Source organism: Clytia hemisphaerica, unplaced genomic scaffold (assembly GCF_902728285.1).
Source record: "Clytia hemisphaerica strain Z4C2 unplaced genomic scaffold, Clytia hemisphaerica genome assembly, whole genome shotgun sequence".
Lineage (NCBI taxonomy): Eukaryota > Metazoa > Cnidaria > Hydrozoa > Leptothecata > Clytiidae > Clytia > Clytia hemisphaerica.
This window is the reverse complement of record NW_027104529.1, coordinates 518,871-546,856: the sequence shown is the minus strand read 5'-3', so window position 1 is coordinate 546,856 and position 27,986 is coordinate 518,871. Positions and strand designations below refer to the sequence as shown.

Below are 27,986 nucleotides of genomic sequence, written 5' to 3'. Positions count from 1 at the left end.
TTGTCCGTTTTACCACCCTAAATCCGTCCCAGTCGTTTTTTTGCACCTATAGACAATAGAAAAGGGTGCAAAAAAAGGATTGGATCGAGTTTATGGGGATAATTGAATAATAAAGTGACACACGCCTGACTACGGTCGAAAAGGTGCATCAGGATAGCATCCATAGAGTTATATTTGGCTAAATACGAGCTCAATAGATCGTACCCTGTTGTCCAAAGGGTAAATACGGGGGAGCTGAAGCAAAACTGGGTTCAGGGTTCATTTTTATAAATAATTAAAATAATCATTTTCATCATACTTTTACATAATTTTATAAAATTAGATTTCTTTTTTAGACATATATAAATAGACTACAAAACTCTGTTTAGTACAGTAAACCAACATATAATTTCTCTTAAATACAAATTAATTTTTAACTCCATCTTCAAAATATAAATTTATACAGTTCATATTTTTTTGTCACAGAATAATTCAAATTTTGAAATCTATCTACAACTTCTTGCAAATAAAACATTTTAAGTTATCAGCTGGAAAATTTGGTCAACCTGCAATGACTTTTCCCGATAAATTTTCATTATATAGGGCAAGCTTTTTTCAAACTGAAGTCAGCGCCCTCGACAGCTCCACTATGGTAAGCTTCGATTAAAAGTTCCAAAGAATTGAATTGTGGGCCATGTTCGATACCGTATAAATTCTTGTTCTGAAAATAAAATAAAGAAAGGTTTATTCAAAAGAAATTCTCTAGCTTTTCTCTAATGATGTATAGGAATCCTAAAATCAATTAAAAACCCAAAAATTAATTGAAATTGTGGAAAAAATATTTTCGGATCAGGTCGGGTTAGCGTGAGGCATGGCCACGAACTGAATTGATATTTTCACTGTTCAGTTGGTAGCCAGGAATTGAATATGATAAAAATACAGACCGACAACTGCTCCTCCTACTTTCACTGTTCAGTTCCTGGCCAAGATTCCACCCATGATCAGTTCAGCTCGTAGCCAGAACCCCACCCAAGATCAGTTCATTTCGTAGCCAGAACCCCACCTATGATCAGTTCAGCTCGTAGCCAGAACCCCACCCATGATCAGTTCAGTTCGTAGCCAGAACCCCACACAGGAGCAGTTCAGCTCGTAGCCAGAACCCCACACAGGATCAGTTCAGCTCGTAGCCAGAACCCCACCCAAGATCAGTTCAGTTCGTAGCCACAACCCCACCCATGATCAGTTCAGTTCGTAGCCAGAACCCCTCACAGGATCAGTTCAGCTCGTAGCCAGAAACCCACCCATGATCAGTTCAGCTCGTAGCCAGAACCCCACCCAAGACCAGTTCAGTTCGTAGCCACAGCTCCACCCATGATCAGTTCAGTACGAAGCCTGAACCCCACACAGGATCAGTTCAGCTCGTAGCCAGAACCCCACCCATGATCAGTTCATTTCGTAGTCAGAACCCCACACAGGATCAGTTCATTTCGTAGCCAGAACCCCTCACAGGATCAGTTCAGTTCGTAGCCAGAACCCCACCCATGATCAGTTCAGTTCGTAGCCAGAACCCCACCTAAGATCAGTTCAGTTCGTAGCCTGGACCCCACACAAGATCAGTTCAGCTCGTAGCCAGAACCCACCCATGATCAGTTCATTTCGTGGCCAGAACCCCTCACAGGATCAGTTCAGCTCGTAGCCAGAAACCCACCCATGATCAGTTCATTTCGTGGCCAGAACCCCTCACAGGGTCAGTTCAGCTCGTAGCCAGAAACCCACCCATGATCAGTTCAGTTCGTAGCTAGAACCCCACACAGGATCAAGTCAGCTCGTAGCCAGAACCCCACCCAAGACCAGTTCAGTTCGCAGCCACAGCTCCACCCATGATCAGTTCAGTACGAAGCCTGAACCCCACACAGGATCAGTTCAGCTCGTAGCCAGAACCCCACCCATGATCAGTTCATTTCGTAGTCAGAACCCCACACAGGATCAGTTCATTTCGTAGCCAGAACCCCTCACAGGATCAGTTCAGTTCGTAGCCAGAACCCCACCCATGATCAGTTCAGTTCGTAGCCAGAACCCCACCTAAGATCAGTTCAGTTCGTGGCCAAAAACCCACCCATGATCAGTTCAGTTCGTAGCCAGAACCCCACCCATGATCAGTTTAGTTCGTAGCCAGAACCCCACACAGGATCAGTTCAGTTCGTAGCCAGAACCCCACACAGGATCAGTTCAGCTCGTAGCCAGAACCCCACCCAAGATCAGTTCAGTTCGTAGCCAGAACCCCACACAGGATCAGTTCAGCTCGTAGCCAGAACCCCACCCGAGATCAGTTCAGTTCGTAGCCACAACCCCACCTATGATCAGTTCAGTACGTAGCCTGAACCGCACACAAGATCAATTCAGCTCTTAGCCAGAACCCCACACAGGATCAGTTCAGTTCGTAGCCAGAACCCCAACCTAGATCAAGTCAGACCGTATAGGACCCCACCCATGATTAGTTCAGTTCGTAGTCAGGACTGGAATGAAAGAAATTTTACAGGCATGGTGGCGCGAAATGGTAAAAGAATTGGCGTGATCGCGAAATGGAATTTTTCAAGCGTGACGGCGTGAAATCTGAAAGAAAATTGGCGTTATGGCGCGAATTTTAGGTCCGCTGGGAGGGGGGCTCTCATTTTGATGTCTAGATTTCTAAAGTAGAATATTCTTGCGAAGTGATAAAAAAAGACCGTGAAAAATGCCTTGTCTTCTAAACAAATTTTTGCCCGTTGATCGTTATTTACCTTTTATTTGATTTGAAGAAAGTCTTTGACAAAAATGAAGACCCATCACAGCAAAGATCCGATCTGAAAATTACCTTATCCCCGAAAAAAATCACGCCTTTAGAATAAGACAATATTACAGTATGAAAAGAATCCGGCTGATTATCGGGGCTCATAGTCCAATTTATGAGTCGTATTTTTAGATTTCTTTCTGAAAAGTGATTCTTGTAATAAGTAGTTTTCCTATTTAAGCAGGTCACAAATAACAATGTTCGTATTTCTTTCTAAAACAAGAATACATTGTCTAGACTTTTATCAACCGAAAGCTTTTTGATAAGAGGCTTTAAAATTTGTTTCCTATAATAAAGCGGTCAGGCATCAGACAGAGCAGTCGGGAATTTATATATTTCCACCAAAATAAAATTCAAATGCGAGTCTGATCTTTTGTTAATGCGAAGGAATGGCTGCTGTACAAAGACGCTTTTTACAGAGATGGGGAGCTTTGTTATTTGGCAACGATAAAATTGCCATTAAGGGCTACATACACTACACAATATATTGTTGGGCAATATATTGTCGATATATTGCTGAGTGCCGGCAATATATTGAAAAGGTGTCCGCAATATATTGTCAGCTTGATTTGCAATATTCTAACAATATAGGGGGATTGTTTACCGAAAAAAAATTCCTTTTTATAATAGAGTACCAGTTGTTTACTTCGTACATTACCGTCCGCAAACCATATTGTCGAATATTGTTCGTCAATATATTGTGTAGTCTAAGTAGCCCTTTTACAAGGGCAAGGACTTATCAGTGTTATTAAAGCTTGCTCTGGTTGTCAATTACCAATGCGATTGGAACGAAACGACGGATGCTGTGATGGATATCGATGGTGAGTCTTTCATTTTTCTTTCAGCTTTCGATACTTGGAAGGTGTTATGGGATGGTAGTAATTATAAATAAAGTTGGCGGAGTTATTAAAATTCAAAACCTCATACGTCCTCACCTTAAGGTGGGTCTAAAATTTCAAATAAATTTCCTGAGGGGGGGGGTTCGGACAAGAGTTTCGCTGCCAGATCTATTCTTTGTTATTTATCTGTGGGCGAGTAAGATATCAATGACCAAAATTACAAATATAGTCGGTATCCTAAAAGAGCATGTGATCAAAATGTTTCAGAAATTAAGAGGAATATGCACTCGGGAGCTGCAAAGAAACCCAATTACTCTTGGTGGTGGTGGTATAAACTTTGTTGTACAGATTGACGAAAGTCAATTCCAACATGCTCAAAGAGTATGTTGATTTTAGCTGGATTATAAATACAGTTGAATCCCGATAAGTAGTACCACGGATAAGTAGTACTCAGCTAAGTAGTACCACCTTTTTCTCGGCCCAGTTAAGCTACTACTTATCGGGATTCAACTGTACTATAAATACGTTTCCTAGATTTTAGAAAGCTCTTGATGATCTCATTTACTATTTGCTAATTCAAATTTACTACCTCAATGTTCTAAAAAGAGGCATAGAATGTGATGCATATTTTAAATCGCTCTTTGATTTAGGAGAAGGGTTAGTGAGTAGCTTTAGCTTTTTTTTACAGGGAGGTCGAGGAAGACGGGCACAACCAGTTTGGGTTTTTGGGCTAGTAGATACAAGATTTACTCTAGCAAAAGGATATATGGAAATCGTCAATAGGAGAAACCGTCCGACTTTGGTTGGTATCATTAATCGAGTTTTAAATCCTAACAGTGTTATTCATAGTGATGAATGGCGCGCCTACAATCGTTTACAACAGTTTGTGCCAAACTGCATTCAGCACAACACCGTGAATCATACGTATCATTTTGTTGACCCTGTCACAGGTGCTCACACACAGGTAAGTCTAATAGCTCTAAAGAGGGTGTATATATCTACTTTCTTTTCGTTTTCCTGTTATAACTTGCTTATCCAATTATATTTTCAATGGTCATTATTTGTAAAATTATTTCAATGTACAATATTACGATCTGCTTCCGAAAGGAAAGGTCTTTTAGTTTTCCAAGACATATTTCTCTGTAACTTACCAATACTAACAAGGTTTCCTAGTTCTTTTCTTGCTCTGCTAGAGGCCCCCAGCGGTTTGCGTGATGGCGTGATTGGGGCTTTTTTCTTACGTGATAGCGTGATTAGAGATTTTTATCGGCGTGATGGCGTGATCAAGATTTTGGCGTGATGCGTGATTTGGGCTATTTTTCGCTATTTTTTGCGTGATGACAAACCTCCAGCAATTTTCATGATGCGTGATAGAGAAAAAATTTTGCTTGATGGCGTGATAAGGGGTGCCGCAGGGGGGGGGGGCTCCTCCTACAAAATATAACTTATGCAATAATGTTTCTTTTTCTTTCATTAGCATATTGAATCATATTGGAATCGCTTCAAGCTTAAATTGAAAGCAATGAAAGGAATCGAACTACAATATTTTCATGTGGAGGTATGAAAGCACTTAATATAACTTATTATAACTACCATAACTATACAAAACTTAAAAGCTAAACTCGAATCGAGCTTATGTTTCCGTTATTTTTCACTTTCATGATAATCTTGCATGTTTTTTTACAATCTAAAAACGTAAATCTAAGGCTTCTTTTTAGCGAAAGACACTTTCTTTATCTAACATAGGTATATTTTCTTTTTAAGAGATTGGTATGGACTGGATCGACCATTTGATAACATCATAACTGCAGTCAATATCTATTATCCACAATGATGGACCAAAATGAACCATATGTGCTTTAATCTTTATGTAATATTCAACCAAATAGTTATTTGACTTTCGTTAAATTAGTAAAAACTGGTAAAAAACGACAAAAAAACAGCCTTTTGTCGATCAACCAGCAATAAACTTTGTTCGATATCTTTTGATTGAATGAATATTTTTGAAAAATTTTTTCACATTGATGATGATCTAAGATTGAAGAGTCACTCCTGTGAAAATGGTAATTATACCACATTTCTACAAAAAGTTGATTTTTTTCTTCTTCATTTTTCATTTTCATTTTCCTTTTTTTCTCAATTTTTTTACTTGATAATGTTCCACTCACGAATATCTTTTTAACGAGCACAAAATCGCAACTTGATTCGAATTCTATCAAAAGTTACAGCCATTTTTTTCTCCAGCTGCAAATTATTTCGAGACAGACTTTAGATTGTTTAATGATGATTATACAATCGAATATCTTTTTATCGTTCATTTTTATAAAGACTATTAAAAATAAAAGCAATCAGGTTCTCAAAATTTTCCTTGTCTCAATTTACATTCCCTTTGCTTGAATCTAAACTATTCATTTGGCGTTAACTTTTAATCCAAATTATTTCATAACAGATAGTCCATTCTACAAGGACCACGCTTTGCTCTAAAGGGTCCGGCGAATGTGAAGATCAGAGAAATTTAATACAAAATTAAACAAATCTGTTTCAGTCACGGGTACAATGTATACCTGACCAGGGGTGTAAAGTATACATGAATACGGGTGTAAAGTATATTTGATCACGGGTACAAAGTATACTAGATCATGGGTACAAAGTATATTTGATCACGGGTATAAAGTATACTAGATCACGGGTACAAAGTATATTTGATCACGGGTGTAAAATATATTTGAAGCGGGTATAAACTATACTAGTGAATTCGATCAATAAAAATAGTTTTGGGTACAATGTATACGTGTGACTTTATTCACAAGTACAGTTTTTACCCGTGCCTCAGGCCAACCCGACCTGAGGAAAGGGGATATGGGTCCTGGCTTTTATTACGAAGTCAAAAATTAAGAATTTTGTTCTGGTTCACGAATGCAAATTATCATGGTTTGAAACCCTGCCACACACTGAACTGATCATGGGTGGGGTCTTTCCTAGTCACAAACTGCAATGATCATAGACAGAGTTCTGGCTATGAAATGAACTGATCTTGGGTGAGGTCCATGGCTACAAAGTGAACTGATGATGGGTGGCTTACTGACTACAAAATTAATTGATCTTGGGTAGGGTTCTTGCTACGAGCTGAACTGATCTCAGTTGAGGTTCTGGCTACGAGCTGAACTGATCATGGGTGGGTTCTGGCCACGAGCTGAACTGATCTTGGGTAGCGCACTGGCTACGAGCTGAAATGATCATGGGTGGGTTCTGGCTACGAGCTGAACTGATCATGGGTGGGACCTGGTTACGAACTGAACTGGTCCTGTGTGGGGTTCTTGCTGCGAATTGAACTGATCCTGTGTGGGGTTGAAATGATCTTGGGTGGAGTTGTGGCTACGAACTGAACTGATCATGGGTGGGGTTATGGCTACGAGCTGAACTGATCCTGTGTGGGGTTCTGGCTACGAGCTGAACTGAACTGATCTTGGGTAGCACCCTGGTTACGAGCTGAACTGATCATGGGTGGAGTTGTGGCCACGAACTGAACTGATCTTGGGTAGCGTCCTGGCACGAGCTGAACTGATATTGGGTAGCGTCCTGGCTACGAGCTGAACTGATCATGGGTGGGGTTCTGGCTACGAGCTGAACTGATCTCAGTTGAGGTTCTGGCTACGAGCTGAACTGATCTTGGGTAGCACCCTGGTTAGGAGCTGAACTGATCATGGGTGGAGTTGTGGCTACGAACTTAACTGATCATGGGTGGGGTTCTGGCTACGAGCTGAACTGATCTCAGTTGAGGTTCTGGCTACGAGCTGAACTGATCTTGGGTAGCACCCTGGTTAGGAGCTGAACTGATCATGGGTGAAGTTGTGGCTACGAACTGAACTGATCATGGGTGGGGTTCTGGCTACGAACTGAACTGATCTTGGTTGGGGTTCTGGCTACGAACTGAACTGATCATGGGCGGGGATCTGGCACGAGCTGAACTGATCTTGGGTAGCGTCCTGGTTAGGAGCTGAACTGATCATGGGTGAAGTTGTGGCTACGAACTGAACTGATCTTGGGTGGGGTTCTGGCTACGAGCTGAACTGATCTCAGTTGAGGTTCTGGCTACGAGCTGAACTGATCATGGGTGGGGTTCTGGCTACGAACTGAACTGATCATGGGTGGGGTTCTGGCTACGAACTGAACTGATCTTGGGTGGGGTTCTGGCTACGAGCTGAACTGATCCTGTGTGGGGTTCTGGCTACGAGCTGAACTGCTCCTGTGTGGGGTTCTGGCTACGAACTGAACTGATCATGGGTGGGGCTCTGGCTACGAACTGAACTGATCATAGGTGGGGTTCTGGCTACGAAATGAACTGATCTTGGGTGGGGTTCTGGCTACGAGCTGAACTGATCATGGGTGGAATCTTGGCCAGGAACTGAACAGTGAAAGTAGGAGGAGCAGTTGTCGGTCTGTATTTTTATCATATTCAATTCCTGGCTACCAACTGAACAGTGAAAATATCAATTCAGTTCGTGGCCATGCCTCACGCTAACCCGACCTGATCCATATTTTCTATATATTTTCTTGATACACACATTAGTTACGTCACGAGCAACGATTACCTCGTTTTCAAAATATTGCTATGATAAATTGATTCCCAGAAGAATTCATGAGAAGTTTACTTTATTTATAAAGGTAGCACTTGAAGACTCAAGGGATTAAATCACTTTGGTAATGGTTTCAAAACGAGGCAGTCGTTGCAGTCAAAGTATTTATGAAAAGGGCGATTCATGATATTCATGACGTAAAGTTTTCTACGGAAAGACTCCAGCTTTTTGCCGGCAAATTTTATACAACTTTTGTCTAGTTTAAATTTGCCACTACTGGATAAAACCAGGGCTATTTCCGTAGAAAACATTACGTCATGAATATCATGAATTGAGGACGTCATCAGAAAAAAACGGATGATTTTGACATTAATTGTACTTAAAGCATGGAGGTATAAAGAAACAGGAGAAGTATGCTATTGTAACCATGTTCGCCCTACGATTAAAAAAATTACGAGGTATGCATGCTCATAATCTCATATATCGTGCATTTTTAATGAGCTCTTTTGTTGATAGGTGAAATCTTATTGGCTAACTTAAGTGTTGGAAATAAGATGAGACGAGATTCATTGTTTCTGACATTGGCGTAAGAAAATATTTGGACTAAAAAAGGGCCTGTAAACTTTGCAATCCTTCATCAAATGACAAGATTTTTCGATCAACATTTTCTTCAAGGTGAACCCTATTGCTTAATACTTTCCTCCAAAATTCTCCAGCGACTTTTTGTCTACAAATTGGGTCTGAAATTGTGTGTGCTTAAGAAATAAAGAACTTTTTATTTTCTGGCTAGAGAAAATATCTTTTCAAAACAAAATTTAATGGATGCCAAAATTGAACGCAAACTTATTTCGTGGAGCTAAATTTTATTTTATTCTCGTATATTAGAAGGCTAGAAATCTTCGATGCTGATAGTGAGAATGTTCAGAACAGACTTGAGTTCTACTAAAAAGTCGTATTTCGTCGGGCGAGCCTAGAATTTCTTTTGATTTATTACATACCCGAAAGACTTTAACGACCAATTACCGACAAATTCATCTCCTGTCTTTCTTTATACCTCTATGCTTAAAGTGAGTCCAAAAGAAAAGTTACCTTGAATATTTGATGATGGGAGACACGCCCTTTTTTTGTAATCACCGTCAGAACGAGGTTACCATGTGTTGAGTTACTTTCACGAACCAAAAACAAACTACAATGAATAAAGGGTATATAAGGTAATCCACATTCAGTTTTCTTAAGACATTGACCAAAAGATATATAGGGCAGAACAGTATTTTCAGTTGCTATATTGTTCCATATTGTCAATTTGACCAATATAATATCAATTGATTTTTATCGATCTGTAACAAGGGAACAAAGGAAATATTTTCCCTTTTGAAAAATTCAAAGATTCCCGAGCATCTAATTAGTTGTACAACGTCCGCGACATCCGTGTGTATAACGCATATATCAGTAACATAAATAAAGTCTGAGACCCGATTAAGGGAAGGGAAAGATTTAGGTTAAATTCAATCAAACAGACGGCCTTCTTACACCAAGAGCAAGACTGGGATTAGGACGAATTCGAGGCCAGCTGGCACGCAACGTTATTTCAACGTTCATTTAACGTTATATGGTACCGTGAATAGCACAGGTCAAAATCATATATTGACGCTGTGCCGACGAATCGAGATTCTATTCAGCGCGCAATCAACGAAGACAAAAGTAACCATGACGACCATCCAAGATCTTGGATGAGGTTCAAAGTTGATATTTTTATTCCCGTCGTTGAAAACACAACTTACAAAAAGTCATCAATGCTTTGTAAAAAGAGTCAGTGATAGAGAATCATAACATAAAGTCTGTCTATTATTTCGATTCAATTAAAGTGACATTTCCATAATTAAAAGTTTAGTAATTACTGTTATACATTTGGGGATCATATAAAAGATCTCTTTCGAAATAAACTCATTTCAATTACACTTGGAGGTTTCTGGGGAATTCGTAAATAGTAAACTGCATACTGATACAGTCTGCTAGACATTAATATGGTAATATTTGCTCTTCATCTTTGATTTTTTGTACAGTGATTAGATTGACACATGCGCGATAAAATTTCTATTATTTGTCTTCAGAGGTTAATATGTTTTTTAAAAACTTAACCTCTGATACTCAGTGTAGTTTGAACATTAGATAAACATTGAAACAACGTTGTGTGCCAGCTGAACAAACAGACGGCCTTCTTACCCTTCTTTAGAGCCATGTTTTTTCAGTTTTTTAGTAGCCTGTTCACGATCTAATTTTCCATGATACCAACTCTTCTTGTCAAGAACGTTTTGTCGGATACTGGATGGAGGGAAAGTCCCACTACTTCTTTTTGTTTGCTTAGGAATTTCAAAAGCCATTTCTGATTGTATTTTTAATGCTTCCATTGGGTCCGAAATAACTCGTCCGTTTTGTCCGGAGAAGTCGACCGTTGCTTTGTTATCTTTGGTATTGTTATTATCGCCAAATGATCTCTGGAAAGGAAATATTAATAAGGAATTAAATTCTAGCTGAAGGTATCCAATGCACTAACATTTCCATGATAGTTAGAGCAGTGAAAAAAGCTTTACCGCCAAAAATTGAAAAAAACGTAAAACGCGAAAAAAAAGAAAGTCCTAAATACGATGCAAGTTTTAAGATTTCACTTTTTCTTGCTTAGGGTAGATTCGTCTCAATAAACCGGGTTGGTCTAAAAAGCAGGGTAGCCAATTGGGGTAGCCAATTGGGCTAGGTTGTGGGGTACCTAAATATTTTACAGACCAGAATAGAAATACCGAAAATGAATGCATAGAACCACATTTTACTGACCAGGGAGCATGAATCTGATTGATAATTAGATTGATCATGTATGATTCCAAAGATAAACAAAGATATAAATTACCACGTGTTAATGCACGAGGAGTAAGAAATAGAGCTTCATTATAATAGAGCTATTTCAAAAGACTTTTTGTACCTATTATAAGCTGCCATATTTAAAATTTTTGAAAGGAATTAATTGTTTGAAACATCTAAACATGATTTAAATTAAACAATAGATTCAATAACAAAGGATTGTTAAGATATGACAAGATTAGAGATCATATGGCCCAAAGGCGATTCTCATCAAATTACAGCTTCACAGAAATAACAATTAAAAAGGTAAATAAAATCTAAATCTAAAATATTAAAAACTGTTTTGTATATATTTTTTATTCGGGTCTGTAAATTTTCAAACAAAGCCAAGAAGGAAGACAAAATGGCGCCAGGTCTCTTGAGAAGTAACAAAGTTCAGTACCTTTGGAAAAAAGGCTATTGTGGCTGAAGTTCGAAAGGAATCTTAAATTTTATTACATGGAATCATTAACAAGATGTTATAATAGTATTTCCACATGAAAACAGGTTTCAGATTTCAAAAGTTTAGGCAAAAAGAGGTACCCCAAAACCTAGCCCAATTGGCTACCCCATTGGCTACCCTGCTTTTTAGACCAACCCCAATAAACCTTTTCGACCGTAGTCGCGCAGCCACTTTATTATTTAATTTACCACCCTAGACTCGATCCAACCCTTTTTTTTTACACTTTTTCTATGTCTTTATGTGCGAAAAAAAGACTGGGTGGTAAAACGGACAGAAAATGCCCGCGCAGCAATTGGCGGCTACGGACGAAAAGATCTTTCGGGCTTAAAAATTCAATTGCTGACTCACCCTGAACAAAAGGCTGACACGAGCACTGTTTGTCCGCCTCAAGTTGGCCTCCTTTACCATCGCCTCTCGAAAGTTCGTGTACAGCTGTTGACCATACTAAAATAAAATCGATAAAAATCAGACGCCTCCCTCTAATTCGAAGCTCTATTTATTCAAACCTTTATTTTTATGATTCGAAATAAAAACTTTAGTCCCCTCAGCTGGACAGTCGTGAAAAATACTCTCTGTGATTCGAATTTTTTCTCTAAATCGAGGGAAAATTCTTGGTCCCTTGAGGGTCGAATTAGAGAGAGTGAAATGTACGATTTAAAAAAATTATCAATGATGTGATGACTGATCAAAAAATTTAACTGTTGCGAATGTTTAGCTATATCTTTAACACACCCCTGTCTCAGTAACTCAGAGAAAGTAGGAACGAACGGCATACCGGATAAGTGGGATGGGGGAACCTGGGAACCTAAAGTGGGAACCTAAATGAACACCTGAAAAGTGGGATGGGGGAACCTAAGTGGGAACCTAAATGAACACCGGAAAAGTGGGATGGGGGAACCTAAGTGGGAACCTAATTTTTTTATTTTTTTTATTTTTTTTTTTTATTTTTTTTTTTTTATAGCAATATATTTCGCACGTCTATTGACCTCCTATGAAATAGACTAGCAAGCGTCTGTCTTTCCTTGGACACAGCAACGCAGGAATAGTGCTTATAATAAAGAGTTCTTATAAAAAATAGAAATTGCCGCGGGAGAGTGGATTCAGTGAACATATATAGAAATATAGAAAAATAGATCCTATCGCAAGTTTAATCTGCAGCGAAATACAACGACGTGGTTTACTAGTCTACCTATGAAACAGAACTTTTGATTTTACATTTTATAAAGTTTTTTCTCCCTTTCTTTTATCAAACGCTCTTTGAAGACTTGTAAGGATGGTGCTTCAATAATATCTTCTTCTAGATCATTCCAAGGTTTCACACTTCTGTAAAAAAGAGAGTTGCTTTGGTAGCCTCTCATACCGTCATTAGCAAAGTTCCTTTGAAGCTCGTAATCATGCTGACGTCGTGGTCGTGTTCGAGGAGTAAATTTCTCTGATCTTATAGACTCGTCATAAATGTGGAGGTTCTTGAAAACTTCCACCATATCACCAACTTGCCGCCTGGTCTTTAGGCTAGGTAGATTGATGAGTCGTAGCCGATCTTCGTATGAGTAGTTTCTATAGCAACTAATTAGCCTTGTAGCTCTTCGTTGGACGCCCTCGATTGCATTGATATGGTTGATTAGCCTTGGAGACCATACTACATGTGCATATTCCAAATGGGGTCTGACAAATGCAATGAAAAGCGTTCGAAACATATATGGTGAGAGAAATTCGAAGCTCCTGCTAATCAAGCCAACGATAGAGCACTATCGATTATCACTCCTAGATCTTTTTCTTGGTCAACATGTTCTAGAACAGATCCTGATAGGGATGGACATATTTGATGTTCCAAAATTTGCCCTGTGTTAAAACATGACACTTGTTCGGATGAAATTCTAAAAGCCGGACTGGCTTTGACCAAATTTTAAACCCTTAGAGTGCACTTATTCTCATTTTTGCTAATTTCCACCCTTACAGTGTACTTTGGGAAGCTTGGAAAAAAGGGCCGCACGTACGGTAGGTCGTTTACCTTGAGTGCCCCCCCCCCCGTGGATCTATGCTTATGTGTATTGAAACGTGGCAAGCCGTGCAATATGTTCTATTTTACTATCAAACATTTTTAATTAATGAAGTGTATTCACACGCTGTACTGTTTGGTTGGTACAGAAAGAAAAACGAGCTAGAATCCGTTAAATGCTAAGCGACCCCAGCCCTGACCCGAAAATTGGAGCTGCTAATAAAAAACAATGTGTATTGCATCAAGAGTGAACAAAAACTAGATCGTAAATAATGTTTTACTAGATTCTGTATTCAAGCAAATTAGATCCGTGCAAAAGAAAGAAGAGGCTCTAAGTTATCCATCGAGCTATGAACGAACTTCTAATTCCTTCTAGATTTGAAGATATGACGGTTTAAAGTTTAAAGTTTAAAGTCAATTAAGTCAATTTACTAAAAAGAACCTTTCAAAAAGATGCACTATAAAACTGCTGATAAATAAACATGCTTTTTTGAGCTAATTGAATAAATAAATTCCCTTTGTTTTATTTTCAACATTATTGTTTGCGAACCGTAATGTAAAAAGTAAATAACTGGTGTTCTTATTATGATAAAAGGTTTTTTCTTTCCTTGCATATAATATCTTTCTTATCTTTATGTATTTGTTTTTAAAGAAAAATAATAATAATAACAAATTAGGTTCCCACTTTAGGTTCCCGGGTTCCCCCATCCCACTTTTCAGGTAAAAAATATGGGCACATCTTTTCAAAATTTTCAAAATTTGAAAAGTAAACACAAATCGCCATTTTCAATAGACCTATTTATTTAAACATAAAGGAATTCTTCTTAAACTACGATAAGACTTGCTATCGAGCAAGTCTTATTTTTCGCTTATTTATTTGTTTTTAAAGAAAAATATTTCAATTCTATTAATAATTAAACAACTTAGGTTCCCACTTAGGTTCCCCCATCCCACTTTTCCGGTGTTCATTTAGGTTCCCACTTAGGTTCCCCCATCCCACTTTCCCGGTGTTCATTTAGGTTCCCACTTAGGTTCCCCCATCCCACTTTTCCGGTGTTCATTTAGGTTCCCACTTAGGTTCCCCCATCCCACTTTTCCGGTGTTCATTTAGGTTCCCACTTAGGTTCCCCCATCCGACTTTTCAGGTGTTCATTTAGGTTCCCACTTTAGGTTCCCAGGTTCCCCCATCCCACTTATCCGGTATGCCGGAACGAACGTCTATTGGGACGGAAAATTTCCGATTTTAATGGGTGTAGATTTGTTAAAAGTTTAAAAATTCAATAGAGATTTGCGAAATTGTATTGTTTCAAAGTGGAGTGGGAACGAGCGTCGAGGAGAGAAATTTTATGATGTCATCCAACCAGGGACAAGTGTTCTGAAAACACTTTGGATAAACCTTTTTTATAAATTACGCCACGAACATCACCTGCCTCGATTTGAAATTATTGCCATGGTGATTAACTCCCAGCAGATTTTATTAAAACTACTTTCTATTCATAAAAAAATCATTTAATGTCTCAGGGGATATAGTCACCATGGAAATTGTTTGAATATGAGGCAAGTGATGTCCGTGACGTAATTTATGAAAAGGTCTATTGAAGGCATGGATAATCTTTCAGCTTGCAAACCAGCAATTTCATAAGTATTGATTATATTAACGGTACCATACAAAAAAGCAATTTTTTTGAGGGACTTTTAAAAAGTGTAAATATAACTGTGAATTTACTTTAGCGAATCTGAATCCAGACATCCAGCCAATCAGATGACGTTCTGAAGTCGTGCAAAAACATTTGATTTCATGCCAAGAAGTCACCACTTTAGGCTGAAAGAGAAAGAGAATTTGTTGTTAACCATTACACTTTTTTATAGAACAAATAAATTTTGATGAGGCTCGGCTCTTCTTAATTTCTAGAGCACTTTCAACATAAAATTGCTCTCATCTAGCTCTTATTTCTAGGGCAAAATTGAGATTTATTAGGTTAATTAGACCCTTATTTTGTTTAAAATTCAGCTATTCTAGGCTCGTAATTTTAATTAGTTCTTATTTTTAGTATTTTTGAGTCACATTGTTCTTATAAAATTATTCTCATATAAAAAAGAATACATAAACAACATGTACAGATATTAATTAATGCTCGAACAAAGCATCCGAATTAAAGCATCCGAACAGAAATCTAGTAAATTCCGTAAATTTTTACAAAAACATTCAAAATTTTCTAAGCTGTCGTATGTTCAACTTTTTGAGTTCTAAGATTAAAAGATGTTCGCAAGATGTTCTTATTTTACCATTTTAAAAAGAGTCATTTTGCAGAATTTTTCTAAGAATATGAAATAAGAAAAACCCGCGCAAAGCCTTAAAATGTTCTTAACTTGTTCTTGATATTTTGACTACCAACGCTTTATGTTTTTATATAATTTGTTCTTATAAAACCACGAAAAATTACTTACAATAATACAGAAACAGTGAGGATAGGGAGTTTTGTGAGCCACTTGAAATTCAGTCAGACAATCATAAAAATAACATTCGTCACATCGGTAGATTGCCTTCATCTCTGGCTATAATGAGAAATAGGTAATTAGAAATTAAATTCGATTCTCCATAATTCGAATCTGAACAAAAGTTCGAGTTTGGATTGCAGAGAGAAATAAATGAATTAGTTAATTTGAAATTTTTATCGAGGGCTGAATTTAGTAAAATGTTGGAGCATTAAATTTTAATGTCTTGAGTTTTTTCTAGAATAAGAACACGATAAAAACAATTTCAGATTCAGAGAACAAAAAAATAAGAACAATAAGAGTCTGAGAAAAGTTTTACATATTTTCACCAAAAAAGGAAAATAAACCTCATTTGAGCCTTAAATGGTCCTATCCCTGTCGTTTAAAAAATATATATTTCAGAAAAAGATATTTCATTCTGTATACCCAATTTATAACTACCTTTAGCCTGAAAAAGCTCAGTTCTTTCTTAAATTGCTATTATTTTTATGCATTTTTGAGCCTAAATATTCTTATAAAAAAGTATATAGGTATTTTAATCAACTTTGCGTTTCTTTATCAATTCCCAGCAATCAGCCAGAATTGAGTAAAAGACAAAACTTACGTTTTCATCGTCTGTTTCACAAGTATACACAATCTTATCCTTGATTCGGAGGAAACGTTTCTTCCATTTTTGTTTATCGAAGGCTTTTACGAAAACCCAGCCTTGGAGATCAGGTGTTTGATCAGCTGTCATGATTGACTATGAATGAAAAAACGTATTTTGTGAAGCAAAGTCTTCTTAGTCCATCTCCCAGCTGGCACAGAGCGTCGTTTCAACGTTTTTCTAATATTCAGAACGTCCATATAACGTTAGATGAACGTTGAAACAACGTTGTGTGACAGCTGGGCTGATATCATTCGGGTGCTGTTTTTATCAAGCACGTGAAAGTAAAGAGGAGTTTCTTTAATTCGAACCCCTTTAATTCGAATGTCTCCTTAGCTCGACCAAGTTTTATGGTCCCTTCAGTACAATACCTTATAAGATTATAAAATTATAAACCTTAGGCCATAACAGCATGAATGACTGTAAAAGGATTAAAAATCGTTTAAGACTTGGAATGAATGGATTTCAAAATGCTGGTTTGTCTTTTAACTCGACTTAAATCTCATCCGAGATTAAGGGTTTAAGGGGTCTAAATAATAGATCTAAAATTTATTGTGTAGTGGAAAGACAATTGATATTGCTTGAAAGTATACATACAATACGAGGTCAACAAAGCGCAGGTACAATCATTGACAAAACCTATGGGCACAAAGCGCAAAAATGAGCATTCAACTCCCCCCCCCCTAAACAATGTTGTCGGGGCGAGCTAATGACCGGCCAAGCAATATTTTTTTCCCGCAAACATTGTTCGGAGGGGAGGGGCTGGAAACGAACTAACTTACCCTAAGCAAAGAGCTTCTGCGAACGTTCCTGGTTTGTTCAATGTAATCAGATCGTGTGTCGAACATCTCAATCGGAAGGTAATCCTGAAATCGGAATATTACTTTCTGAAATTACTGAAAACACTACATAATATAATAGCCGAACGTACACTGCACTCTTCCTGGAATCAATTTCAGTTTTTTCCCGGAAATTCGTTCCAGGGCCCTAAATAATGAATCTAAAAAACCATTTTTGAAGTCTCCAGCCTACCCTAAGGTTTTTGTGATAGACAGAGAGAAAGACCAGAATCTAAGACTTTCAGCCAGTCTCTCTATTGTTTTCACGGGGACCAAGGCCGGCCGGCCGTCCCGACAGCAAAAGGAACCTTGAAAGGAGCGAGAATTCAATCCTCAGGAATAAATTTTGACTTTCAGTTGATCAAAGTGATCAACAATTTACTTACAGCAGGTTCGTTGAAGAGGTCATATTTGGAAATACGTTCACTCATTACAAGAACATTGTTGGAGTCTGGTGCCCAGTTTGTAGTCACTTTATGAATAATCTCGTGGTCCTCAATTAAGCGTTCTGTAATATATAGAAAAAAGCAAATTCAAAATTTTTTTGTTCTAGCAGTCAAAAATTCGTTTTATCTGCTTCATTTTCCATCTTCATTTTCAAATTTTTAAAACAATCCGCTTAAGATAATCTTTCCAACGAGGTATTATCCTTTATCCTTTCTCCTTCAATGTATGAAAATATGCAGACTGTCGATTTTCTGAAACAGATTTTAGGCTTTGAACAAACGATTGAGAAAAATATTTGTTGAAAAGCAAATATAAATGGTATGCATCGTTTCAAAGTCTTCTTACATTACATCATGGACCCAACATCCAGCAGCTGATTGGTTGCAAGTGACGTATTGATTGGTTTTACACCACTTACACAATCAGCTGTTGGATTTACGGTGTAATATCAGAAGACAATGCACTGGTGCATAACATGAGTATCGTACTTATATGTAAGTCACTTATATGTTCTTCAATTATAAGTGCAATTTTTTCCGCCATCCCTCTCACGTGTGCGATTTTCCAGGCTAGCTGAAATGACGTCCAGGCTTTGAAAACACCGGCTTTGAATAAATTACCATCCGGACATTGGACAGTGACGTCAAACTAAAAGAGAGAGCAAGAATCGAATTCAGAAAAATATTTCGAGTAGTTCCACATGACTGAAGGTCAATCTCAAGATGAGTGTCTTGGTAAATATCTTACTTTATCTATATTTTGTAGAACCAATCGTGGTGTGATCGAGTTTGTTCTTTGTTCCCTAGGTGAAGGTACATTCTGCCTTGAAATCATACTACGACTCAATATGGGTGAATTTTCGGCTGAGCAACACAATCTTCGACCTCTGTGATCGTTTAATGGATGCTTAATGATATTGTTTTTACTTTCCGATGCTTCTTTTGCTTTTTGTAATTCATCATAATGAACGGCATTGTCTATTGATGCGATATGGGAAGTTTCAAACGGCTCCATTTCACTCGTGCTTTTGTGTGTAAAGTCGTGGCGGATGACGGGCGGAGTGTCACGTGGTCGACTGGGTGGGGTGGGCGCTGTTGATTTAGGTGAAGGTGGTGTATGCTCTCTGATCGGTTCTAAAAGAGATTGATGGAGATCTAGGATAAGAGATTCTTATATTTCCTGCGATTCTCGATTCCTAAATCCACCTACCCCGATTAGCATATATATAATATGTATATAATAGTTTTCTGGTCCCTTCATTGTTATAACATAGTAAATTGTCTTATAGACACGTCTCTATAACTCGAAATTTCCTTAACTTGAGCAAATTTGTGTGTTCGAGTTATGGAGACTCCAACATAACAGGAAGATTTGAAAATAGAAAAGTTATAGGTCAAGTTCAAACAAGTTTTAGAAGAGAAATGACGAAATATTCTCCAATCAAGTAACGAACGAGTAATCAAGACTATCGCAGCCTCCAAAAAAATAAATTTGATTAAGAAATGTCCCTTACTCAATCTTAATTTCGGAATCACATGTAAAGACGAAAAAGGACCAAAAGTTCGACCCATCTTTTACAATGTCCATCACAATCAAACCCAACCGTAGTAACAAACGGTCAAAGAAACTAAAATAACGTTATCAAAGTAACATGAATTGACCCCCTAGAAATTCACATAACAGACGGTCATTGTTTTATAAATTTCGATACAAGACGGGGGTATTTTGTGCTAATCTTTTTGGAGCAATGACTACTCGAGTGTTAGAAGGTGCGAAAGCAAGTGTAGAGAAACCAAATACTTCATCAAATTCATGAACAGAAAACCACAATTCATGATATTCATGACGTAATGTTTTCTACGGAAAGACCCCGGTTTTTGCCAGTAGTGGCAAATTTTTGTCAAGTTTGAATTTGCCACTACTGGCTAAAACCGGAGTATTTTCGCAGAAAACATTACGTCATGAATATCATGAATAACACGCCTGTTTTAAGTGCTCTGGGTTAACCACGGTTTAAGTGAAGCCTGCATCCGACTATTTTACCATCGAACTCGGCTTGAACGGCCTGTATCAAACTATTTTGCCATCGAACTAGGTTTAAGTGAAGCCTGCATCCGACTATTTTGCCGTCGAACTCGGCTTGAACGACCTGTATCAAACTATTTTGCCATCGAACTCGGTTTAAGAGAAGTCTGTATCAAACTATTTTGTCAGCTAACCTGGGTTAAGCGATTTAGCCTATGTATTCACAATAAATGGTCAACAAAATAGAACATATTCATGGATAAAGGCTTTTAGTTATAATCAAGGCTCTCAGTCCCTCTTCCCATCTCTTTTACCAGAACCTCTCCCAACCTCCTACCTCATTCTTACCAAGACGTTAAGCCTTTTTGAAATTTTCTGAAAATCACCCTCCAGTAAAAACGGAAGGGACAGAAGAACAGCGATGATTAGAGAATTTAAATGAAGGTTTTTTAGAAAAGTCTTTAATTATCTTTTATCGTACGACGATTTAATGATAAATTCAATAAAAAATAGGCATGAATTCCGTAAAAAGTTCAGATATTTTCACAGTAATCTTTTTCTTGGTGCACAAATCGATATCATTTTTTGAACCTTTTAAGAGCAAGAGGTAGAAGACGCCTGAAACACCTTCCGCCCACCGCCCTCTTATTTAAAGTAACCTGGAGCACTGAATTTATCGAAAGTCTCAGCACGCCTCTTAGATTAATAACTTATCATTAGCGAAGCAATAAAATGGAGAAAAAAATGACGGATGTTTGATTATAGGGGCGCGTTCACACTGAAAAGTTTACTTAATTAAATCTATCAAAGTTAAACAAAGAGATTTATGATGGATGAATACACTGGTTTATTACAGTACTTTGTAGGTTCACGAGATCTATTATAACACGGTAATTGATTTTGCTTAAGGCTTCTCATTGGTTGATCTTTTATTGAGAGTTTCGATTTCACCTGTGATTGGTTGATATTGGTATACATACATCACTTGAAATCCGCAAACATATTTGTTCTAATGGTTTTACTCACATAACTGCATTCATCTTACACATCAACAACACCGTTTGCACTATTTCTATTTTTTTCCTCAGTTCATTCGTTTTTGAAATCGTAAAACTTTTTGTTCACTGCACGCATTCTTTGTTTATGCTTCCTTGATAAAATCTTTTGTTTTAAGGGAAGCCTCTACCCTACCCTTAAGACAATAGAGCTTACGACTCTTAATTAAGGAAGATCGATTTAAAATTACAATACTACGCGTTCGACTCTTTGTTAAATGCACGTTCTGTATTGTAGTCAACAAAAGATTCTCCTAACTACATTTTTATTAAGGAAGGTCTGTAGTGTGAACACGACCTATGTCTCATACCATCACTAATTACTTTCTGCATAACGGTCCTCGGTTAATTAATTTCATTAATAGGCGAAACTAATGACTTGAGAAATGAGGAAAGATAAAACAAGCTTTTTGGAAACCTTTTATGAATGAACAGTGGTTATTATAGTTATACTTTTAGTGTCCCAGTTATACAAAGTTTCACGGGAGGGGGGGTTGGAATTTACTCCAAATAACCGGGGGATTTGAGTACCTGAAAAAGGTCTATTGAACACATCCCGAAATATTTTCAGGCTTATGCGCATGGGTATGCGTCATTGGACCCGAATGGCACATCAAAGAGCGACTATCGTTCCTCTCTGTTGGGGCATTTAAAGGGCCTTTAAATTTTTCTCCTGGCGAATTGGGCCAATGAAAATGCTATCGTTAGTGCTGATGTCATTGCTTGGGATTTGGTATAAGTACGTGATATAGAGCTTACTATTGGAAACTGGGTCAGTTAATTAATTGGATTTGAAGATAAGGATTGCCCTGTTTCGACATAGCGTTTGTTGGTCTACCACTTTTCTACCACTGTAAAAAATACATTGATATCGATGATATCATCAATTTAACATATTGGAAAATGTAATTATAAAACCTTCAAACAAGGGACCGACAATAAAGTATGCAGTAGCAGTACTGTGCATGTTAAAATTTAAAACAGAAGTTCAGTAAGTCACTCAAACACACTCGATTCGAATTTTTTCTATGAGAACTCTAAAATATATGTTTTAATATATATAAAATTACACCATCCAAAAGACAATCCCACTTGCTTTTTCTTGCTGGAATAGACTTTTATTCCCATCAAGCCTTTAATCAGCGCTGCATAAGGCTAAATGGGCGTCTAGGTCTATACCTTGTATATTGATTTTACGTGCGTCAAAAACAATGTTGATTGAACGCAGAGGTCTTTTAAAGTGATTTTGAAAAAAGCCGCTAGTCTGAATCACAGACCTCTACTAAACCCCATGCAGTGTATAAGGAGCACGTTACGACGCATATTAGGTGGCAGCTTTTTAAGTAGTGGATGCCAGCAGCTTAAAAAGCCGCCATCTAATATGCACCGCACAGTACAAACGCAAAAAAAAAACACAAGCAGATTCTTAGGGCTTCAAGAGTGACGCCCGGCAATAAGTATGCCTCAGAAAGGAAAACAAAGGAAATCGGAAAAGTTTTCTTGCAATGAAAAATGAATGATTCATAAATAAAAGTTCTGCAAAAAGTACCTTGGTTATTGTTGTTCGTTTGTAGCGTTGTGTTTGTTTCTATTGGATTTTGAGTTTTCGATAAAAGTTTTTGTCGGCTTTTCTGAAAAGTAAAAAAATAATAAGAAAATCCAAGGTTCTTGAAGCAAACATACCAAATTTACAAAAATCTACAGTGTGACTAAAAATGCGTATAATTTTTAACAAACAGAAGGGCAAAGAAGAATTCTCTAGTAGCAACCCAATGATACAACAATTAAGGAGTAAGGGATAAAAAATTCCCTGGAGACAAACCTTTGTTTCGTTAATATTTTCTTCCATATCTTCAATAAGAAGACAGATGTTTTCTAAAACTGCGTCTAAGTCTGTAGCATCCATGGTTTTTTCACTTTTGTCTGAAAGTAGATAAGGGTGAAATTATTGCATAGGGTGGTAAGGGCGTTTACTTTATAACAAACCTACCCTGAACTTTTAGTTTTAGCAGAAATCGAAGCCACAACAAAAAATTAGACAAAGCTCAAGCTAAACAATCCATTGGATTTGATGTTTTGTGTTAAAGTCTTAAGTTCTATACATATTCAAGAAAGTAAACAAATGTGAAAATGAGACTTTGTAATTATCATTCTAGTGCAAATTACCTCTTAATGAGTAGCTATAATACCTTTAAGGTAATTACTGTATTCTCATATAGATGAAACTCTATACTGCCTTGGGTTTACAAAATATGTGAACAATGTGTTTTATCGATTTTTTGTAATATTAATTTTACATTAGCCCATTAGGAGAACTAGTCTAGTAGCTCTTCTTATTTTCTCCAAGAAAAGGGTATCCTAGTTGATTTATATTGGTATTGGAATCAAAACATTTTGTCTTGTCCGATTTGAAACCATAATTTGCAAAGTGGGCCAGATGTTCTACTAGGGCCGGAGCATCAGACAACCTTTTCCAACTTTCCGTTATTAAAAAATATAGTATGTCCAGTAAAGTCCATGCAAAGAATAATGTCAATAGATATTCATCAATGAATTCGAAAAGGTCAACTCTCACAAACATAGAATTCATCACCGACCCATATCGAAATGGCGTGTTTTCTACACTCCTGTCTCACAGGCCCGGTGGAACTTTTTCCTCAGTACAGTGGGGATAAAAATTCCTATTGAAATCCCAATGGGGATAGAAATTCTATTAAAGGTTAAAATAAAAAATCCATGGGGATGGTTTTGGGTGCAATTTTCAAACATTGAATTTTGAGCGGGGATGAAATCAAAGTCAATTTCACAGTGGGCTAAAATTCCAGGGTATTCTCCCACCAGGGGCGTAATTTGTGCCAAATTCTCCAGTGGGGCCAAGGTCCCAGAGGGTCTGTGAAACAGGGGCTAAACATGACTACATTGAGTGTACAAGGAAGAAACAAAATGAAACCTCAAATTATAAAACGAACTGAAAAAAAATCACAATTCTTAATATTTAGTTTACTTCCTTCAACAATTTCCTGAAAAAAATGCTTAAGGCCAAAAATAATCATCTAGGTTTGAATTATACAAACAGCGATCTTGCTAGCTTCCTCATTGAGGAACCTGTAACACTCAACAAACTTGACTTTAAACATACTTCGTACATATTATTTTGAACTACATAAATGTAACTTGTTTTTCTCTATAGGTTTCAAAAATCGAGACTTGAAATTCAAAACAAATAATTTTGGCCACACGTTTTTGGCACTGATTTAAAAGAATTGGGTAAAATGCTGACAAAACAACAACCCTCCAATCAAATATCAAATTACCAAAAACATTGCTGTTATAAACACTATCCCTCGTAAACACATTATTTTTTGCATTGAAAACAAAAAAGGTACTCATTTTCGATATATCAATTCAAAAGAATTTGAGGAACAATTGACTCCCTAAGAAAAACACTAAACAGGGTCGAAGTTGAGTTTAGAATCACCACTCATTGAAGACAAAAATCCCATCCTCTTTGCTTGGCACTTAGATCCGTCATTTTATCCCCACTGTCTCTCTCAACCAGTTACTGAGACAGGGGTGTAAAGCAATATCACAAGAGGAATCAAATGTCAAACAAATAATCACATAAAAATAATTCTAAATTTACTCCTCCTGACAAGCAATTTGATCAAACCATATTAAGAAACTCGAAAACTTTTCAAAATCGCTCAAAACATCAGAGCAACCAGTAATTCTGAATTTCCCACAAAAAAATGCACTAAAATGTGCTAAAATGAAACCAAATTAGTTAGAAAAACATTGACATTTCTCAAAAGAAAACAGCTAGGATAAGGGTTGGTATACAAATTCTGTTAACTTTCCCACATCAACCAAATCAAAAGAATTATTCAACCTCTAATTAAAATGAAGACAATCTTATGTCTCTTCGTTAATAAAATTACATAAAAAATAGCAACGAAACAAAATGATCTAACTGTCGTCCATACTAATCTACCGTCATCAGGCAGAAAAAAATGTTGATCCATTTGACAAAAAAGATTAATTAGATAGTATACAGATAATTTCTTTCTCTTAGTAACCCAATTAATGATTGGCTTCAATGATTCAACGGGTCATTAAGGTTATTTAACTGGAAGCTACATGACATTCCTGATCAGATGTCTGAATGATGGATTGAAACTAGGAAATGTTCATCATGACATATATGTACCGTTAGATTAAAAATGCTCAACTTGAAAGTTGAGTAGGCGAGGTCTATTTAGGACTTTTTAAATGGAAGCTACTTTAATGACTTTCGCGGGTACTAAATTTCGCGGATTTGGGTTTGATCAAAAAAATTAAGTCCCAAAGGAAATTTGGAAAAGCGAAATATTTCTAAACAAAATTCTGAAATCTTTTTAAATATTTCCTCGCATTTCAACAACTAACGTGTATGATTTGGCAGTAAAAGGCACAAAATCGTGATAAAATATTGTTTCCCAATAGTGTCATCCGCAAAATTAAGTTCCCGTGAAATGTGACTGACACAAATCCATCGAGTAGCTAGCAACCCATACAAAGTGAACACAATCTATTCTTCTCTTAGAATAAAGCCAGGAGTAAAATAATCAGACATAATCTTTTATTAACATCTCAATCAACTAGTCTATGTCCATCTCGCTCAATAGCTTCTGCATTCTCCCAGGAGACTATGTAATCCTAACTCAGCGACCTCAATAATGAAAATTCGAAAAAAAATGAAACGTTTCACAGCAGGAGAAGTAACTGATCTTATCAAGAAACTGTTCAGCACAGTTCGCTTTATAACCTTCCCATGACATTTAAAAAACCTTACAACACTGACGTCATCATTTTTTAGTTGAAGTTATGAATGATAGAACCATCCAATAAAATACACGTTTTTCTCAAAGAAAAATCCAAAGTTTTTGAAGCCTTGGGATGTTCTTAACTTTTCGAGTTTTAAGCCTTAAAATGTTCTTAAAATGTTCTTAATTTCACCATTTTGTGAGTATTTTGGTCCGTTTTCCTAAGAAATCGGGTGTTGTTTTTGAGTCCAAAAAGCCTAAAAATGTTTTTAACTTGTTTTTAACATTTTTCCCAGCGAAGCCTTATGTTCTTATATAGTTAGTTCTTAAAAAAAAGTATAATGTCATGAGAACAAGACTGAACGTCGTATCATTTTGGAAAGTTACAAGGTTTATATGAGTGATAAGATGTGTGAAAACCAGGAAGGTTCGTGATGATTTTATATGACATCATGAGACCTTGAGTATATCAGGAGGCGTTGTAATCGATTGATATATAAGACTTGCATGATGGTGTGAATGAAAAAAATGCATTCATTCATTCAGTCAGTCATTCATTCAGTCAGTGTACTGTAAACATTTGAAAGTTACAAAGAGGAACTAGTTTTCTTGAATCTGTTTAACTTTCAGAAACCTGTGACGTCATTTTTGGTTTACATTGTGCTAAATATAAAGTCGAGTCTCGATAACCCAAATTCTCTACAGTCAGAGTTTTGAAAAGAATCATTCATTCATTCATTCATTTACTAACATATTTGCGTGTTCAAATTTTCGTGACTCCACTCTAGTTTCAACTGGGCTATTCCAGAATAGCGACGAGAAGTGTGACGTCCCGTGTAGTTTTGAAAAATAAAAAATCCAGTCAGTAAATTGAGTTTGAAAATCCAGGGTGGTCAGCAAAACGACGTTGAAAATCCAGGGTGATCCAAAAAGTGAGAAAGAAAATCTAAGGGGGTCCTGAAGAATTGAAAAAAATCCAAGGAGGTCGGTCGCTTTTCTCATCAACATAGGAGGTACACTAATAGCCCATTAGTGTATAACAAAACGACCTCATCCATAGAACTAAATACTATGTTAAACTCACACCCACACCACTCACTATATAGTCCATACATTCTATCGATTCTACTTACCATTCTGCCATTTTGGAAGCAAACGTTAGATTTGCATAAGAAATCACCTCTACAGTTTCGAAGATTTGCTTCCATAACGGACATGAAAAACCTCTTTAAAAAACTTCATAGAACAGTCTCCAAAACAAAAATCTGCCTACAGTATAACTCAAACAGATTTACGCGTTTGAGTTTTCGCGACTCTACTTGTAGTGTCAATCAGACTACAACAAAACGACCACATCCATAGAACTAACTACTACTACGTTAAACTGTAAACTGGTACCCGCACCACTCAACATATAATCCATACACTCTACTCATCATTCAACAGTATCATGTCCACTAAAATCATAAGAAAAACAGAAATCAAAAGAGGTATTACAACATATCATTCTCTCCTTAAAAACCACCAAAACCCATTATTATACAAACTTAAAACCAAAAGGAACAACGGTATACTATCATAAACCCTATTATCTAATTGTTGATGAAAAAAAATAGGAGCTTATTTTCTAATGAGGGTCTTTTAAGACTCATTAAAAGATTAGCAGATATATACCTAATATTGTATATGGTGTCGGGGTATAGAGATTTGTATGTGAGTAGGAAATGGTGACGTCATCAAAAAGATTGCCATACTGTGAGTAAAGGTTGTGACCGATAGCCTTTTATTACAATGTTGTTTGATTTATATCTATATCACTAAAAGCCAGCAATTGATTAGTTCACCAACCACCCTTTTTTTGAGCCGCCCTAAATTACGGAAATTCGACTTTGGGCTTTTATACAACATTTAACTAAATCATTTATTAATAATATCTCAAAAAAAAATTTTCAGTTTTTTCAAGTACACAAAAGTTGAAAAATACTGCTTGGTACCCGGCAGTTTAAAAAAACCAAGAAAAATCTAGAAAAAATATACCATTCCACTAGCGTGCACGGTTGAAATTTCCTCTTCATTGACGACATCTCTTGGTTAAAA

The 27,986-nt window shown here is 37.0% G+C and overlaps 1 protein-coding gene across 2 annotated transcripts; it reads right to left on the bottom strand.

Annotated features, from left to right (window-relative positions):
• Window positions 1–177: 177 nt before the first annotated feature.
• On the bottom strand, window positions 178–27,986 carry LOC136822137 (growth factor receptor-bound protein 10-like). 2 transcript variants are annotated; one of them, XM_067078367.1, is made up of 14 exons: window positions 27,927–27,986; window positions 22,910–23,010; window positions 22,637–22,718; window positions 18,755–19,140; window positions 18,496–18,655; window positions 17,947–18,068; window positions 17,504–17,587; window positions 16,680–16,817; window positions 16,028–16,135; window positions 15,306–15,401; window positions 11,929–12,024; window positions 10,449–10,720; window positions 9,315–9,411; window positions 178–700 (listed from the first exon to the last, which is right to left on the bottom strand). In XM_067078367.1, exons 2-14 carry the CDS (start codon window positions 22,991–22,993, stop codon window positions 575–577), a joined length of 1,851 nt encoding a protein of 616 aa, XP_066934468.1. In that variant the 5' UTR covers window positions 22,994–23,010; window positions 27,927–27,986; the 3' UTR covers window positions 178–574. The 2 variants fall into 2 exon arrangements, with proteins under 2 accessions (XP_066934468.1, XP_066934469.1); XM_067078368.1 differs by lacking the exons at window positions 22,637–22,718; window positions 22,910–23,010; window positions 27,927–27,986 and adding an exon at window positions 19,521–19,603.

What these genes read in the sequence shown, in the direction of transcription:
- LOC136822137 (XM_067078367.1), bottom strand. Translation starts at nt 22,993, where the DNA reads ATGGATGCTACAGACTTAGACGCAGTTTTAGAAAACATCTGTCTTCTT. An exon ending in AAAATATTAACGAAACAAAG is followed by an intron (nt 22,719 to 22,909) that starts GTTTGTCTCCAG and finishes TTTACTTTTCAG; the next exon opens with AAAAGCCGACAAAAACTTTT. An exon ending in TTCTACAAAATATAGATAAA is followed by an intron (nt 18,656 to 18,754) that starts GTAAGATATTTA and finishes TCTCTCTTTTAG; the next exon opens with TTTGACGTCACTGTCCAATG.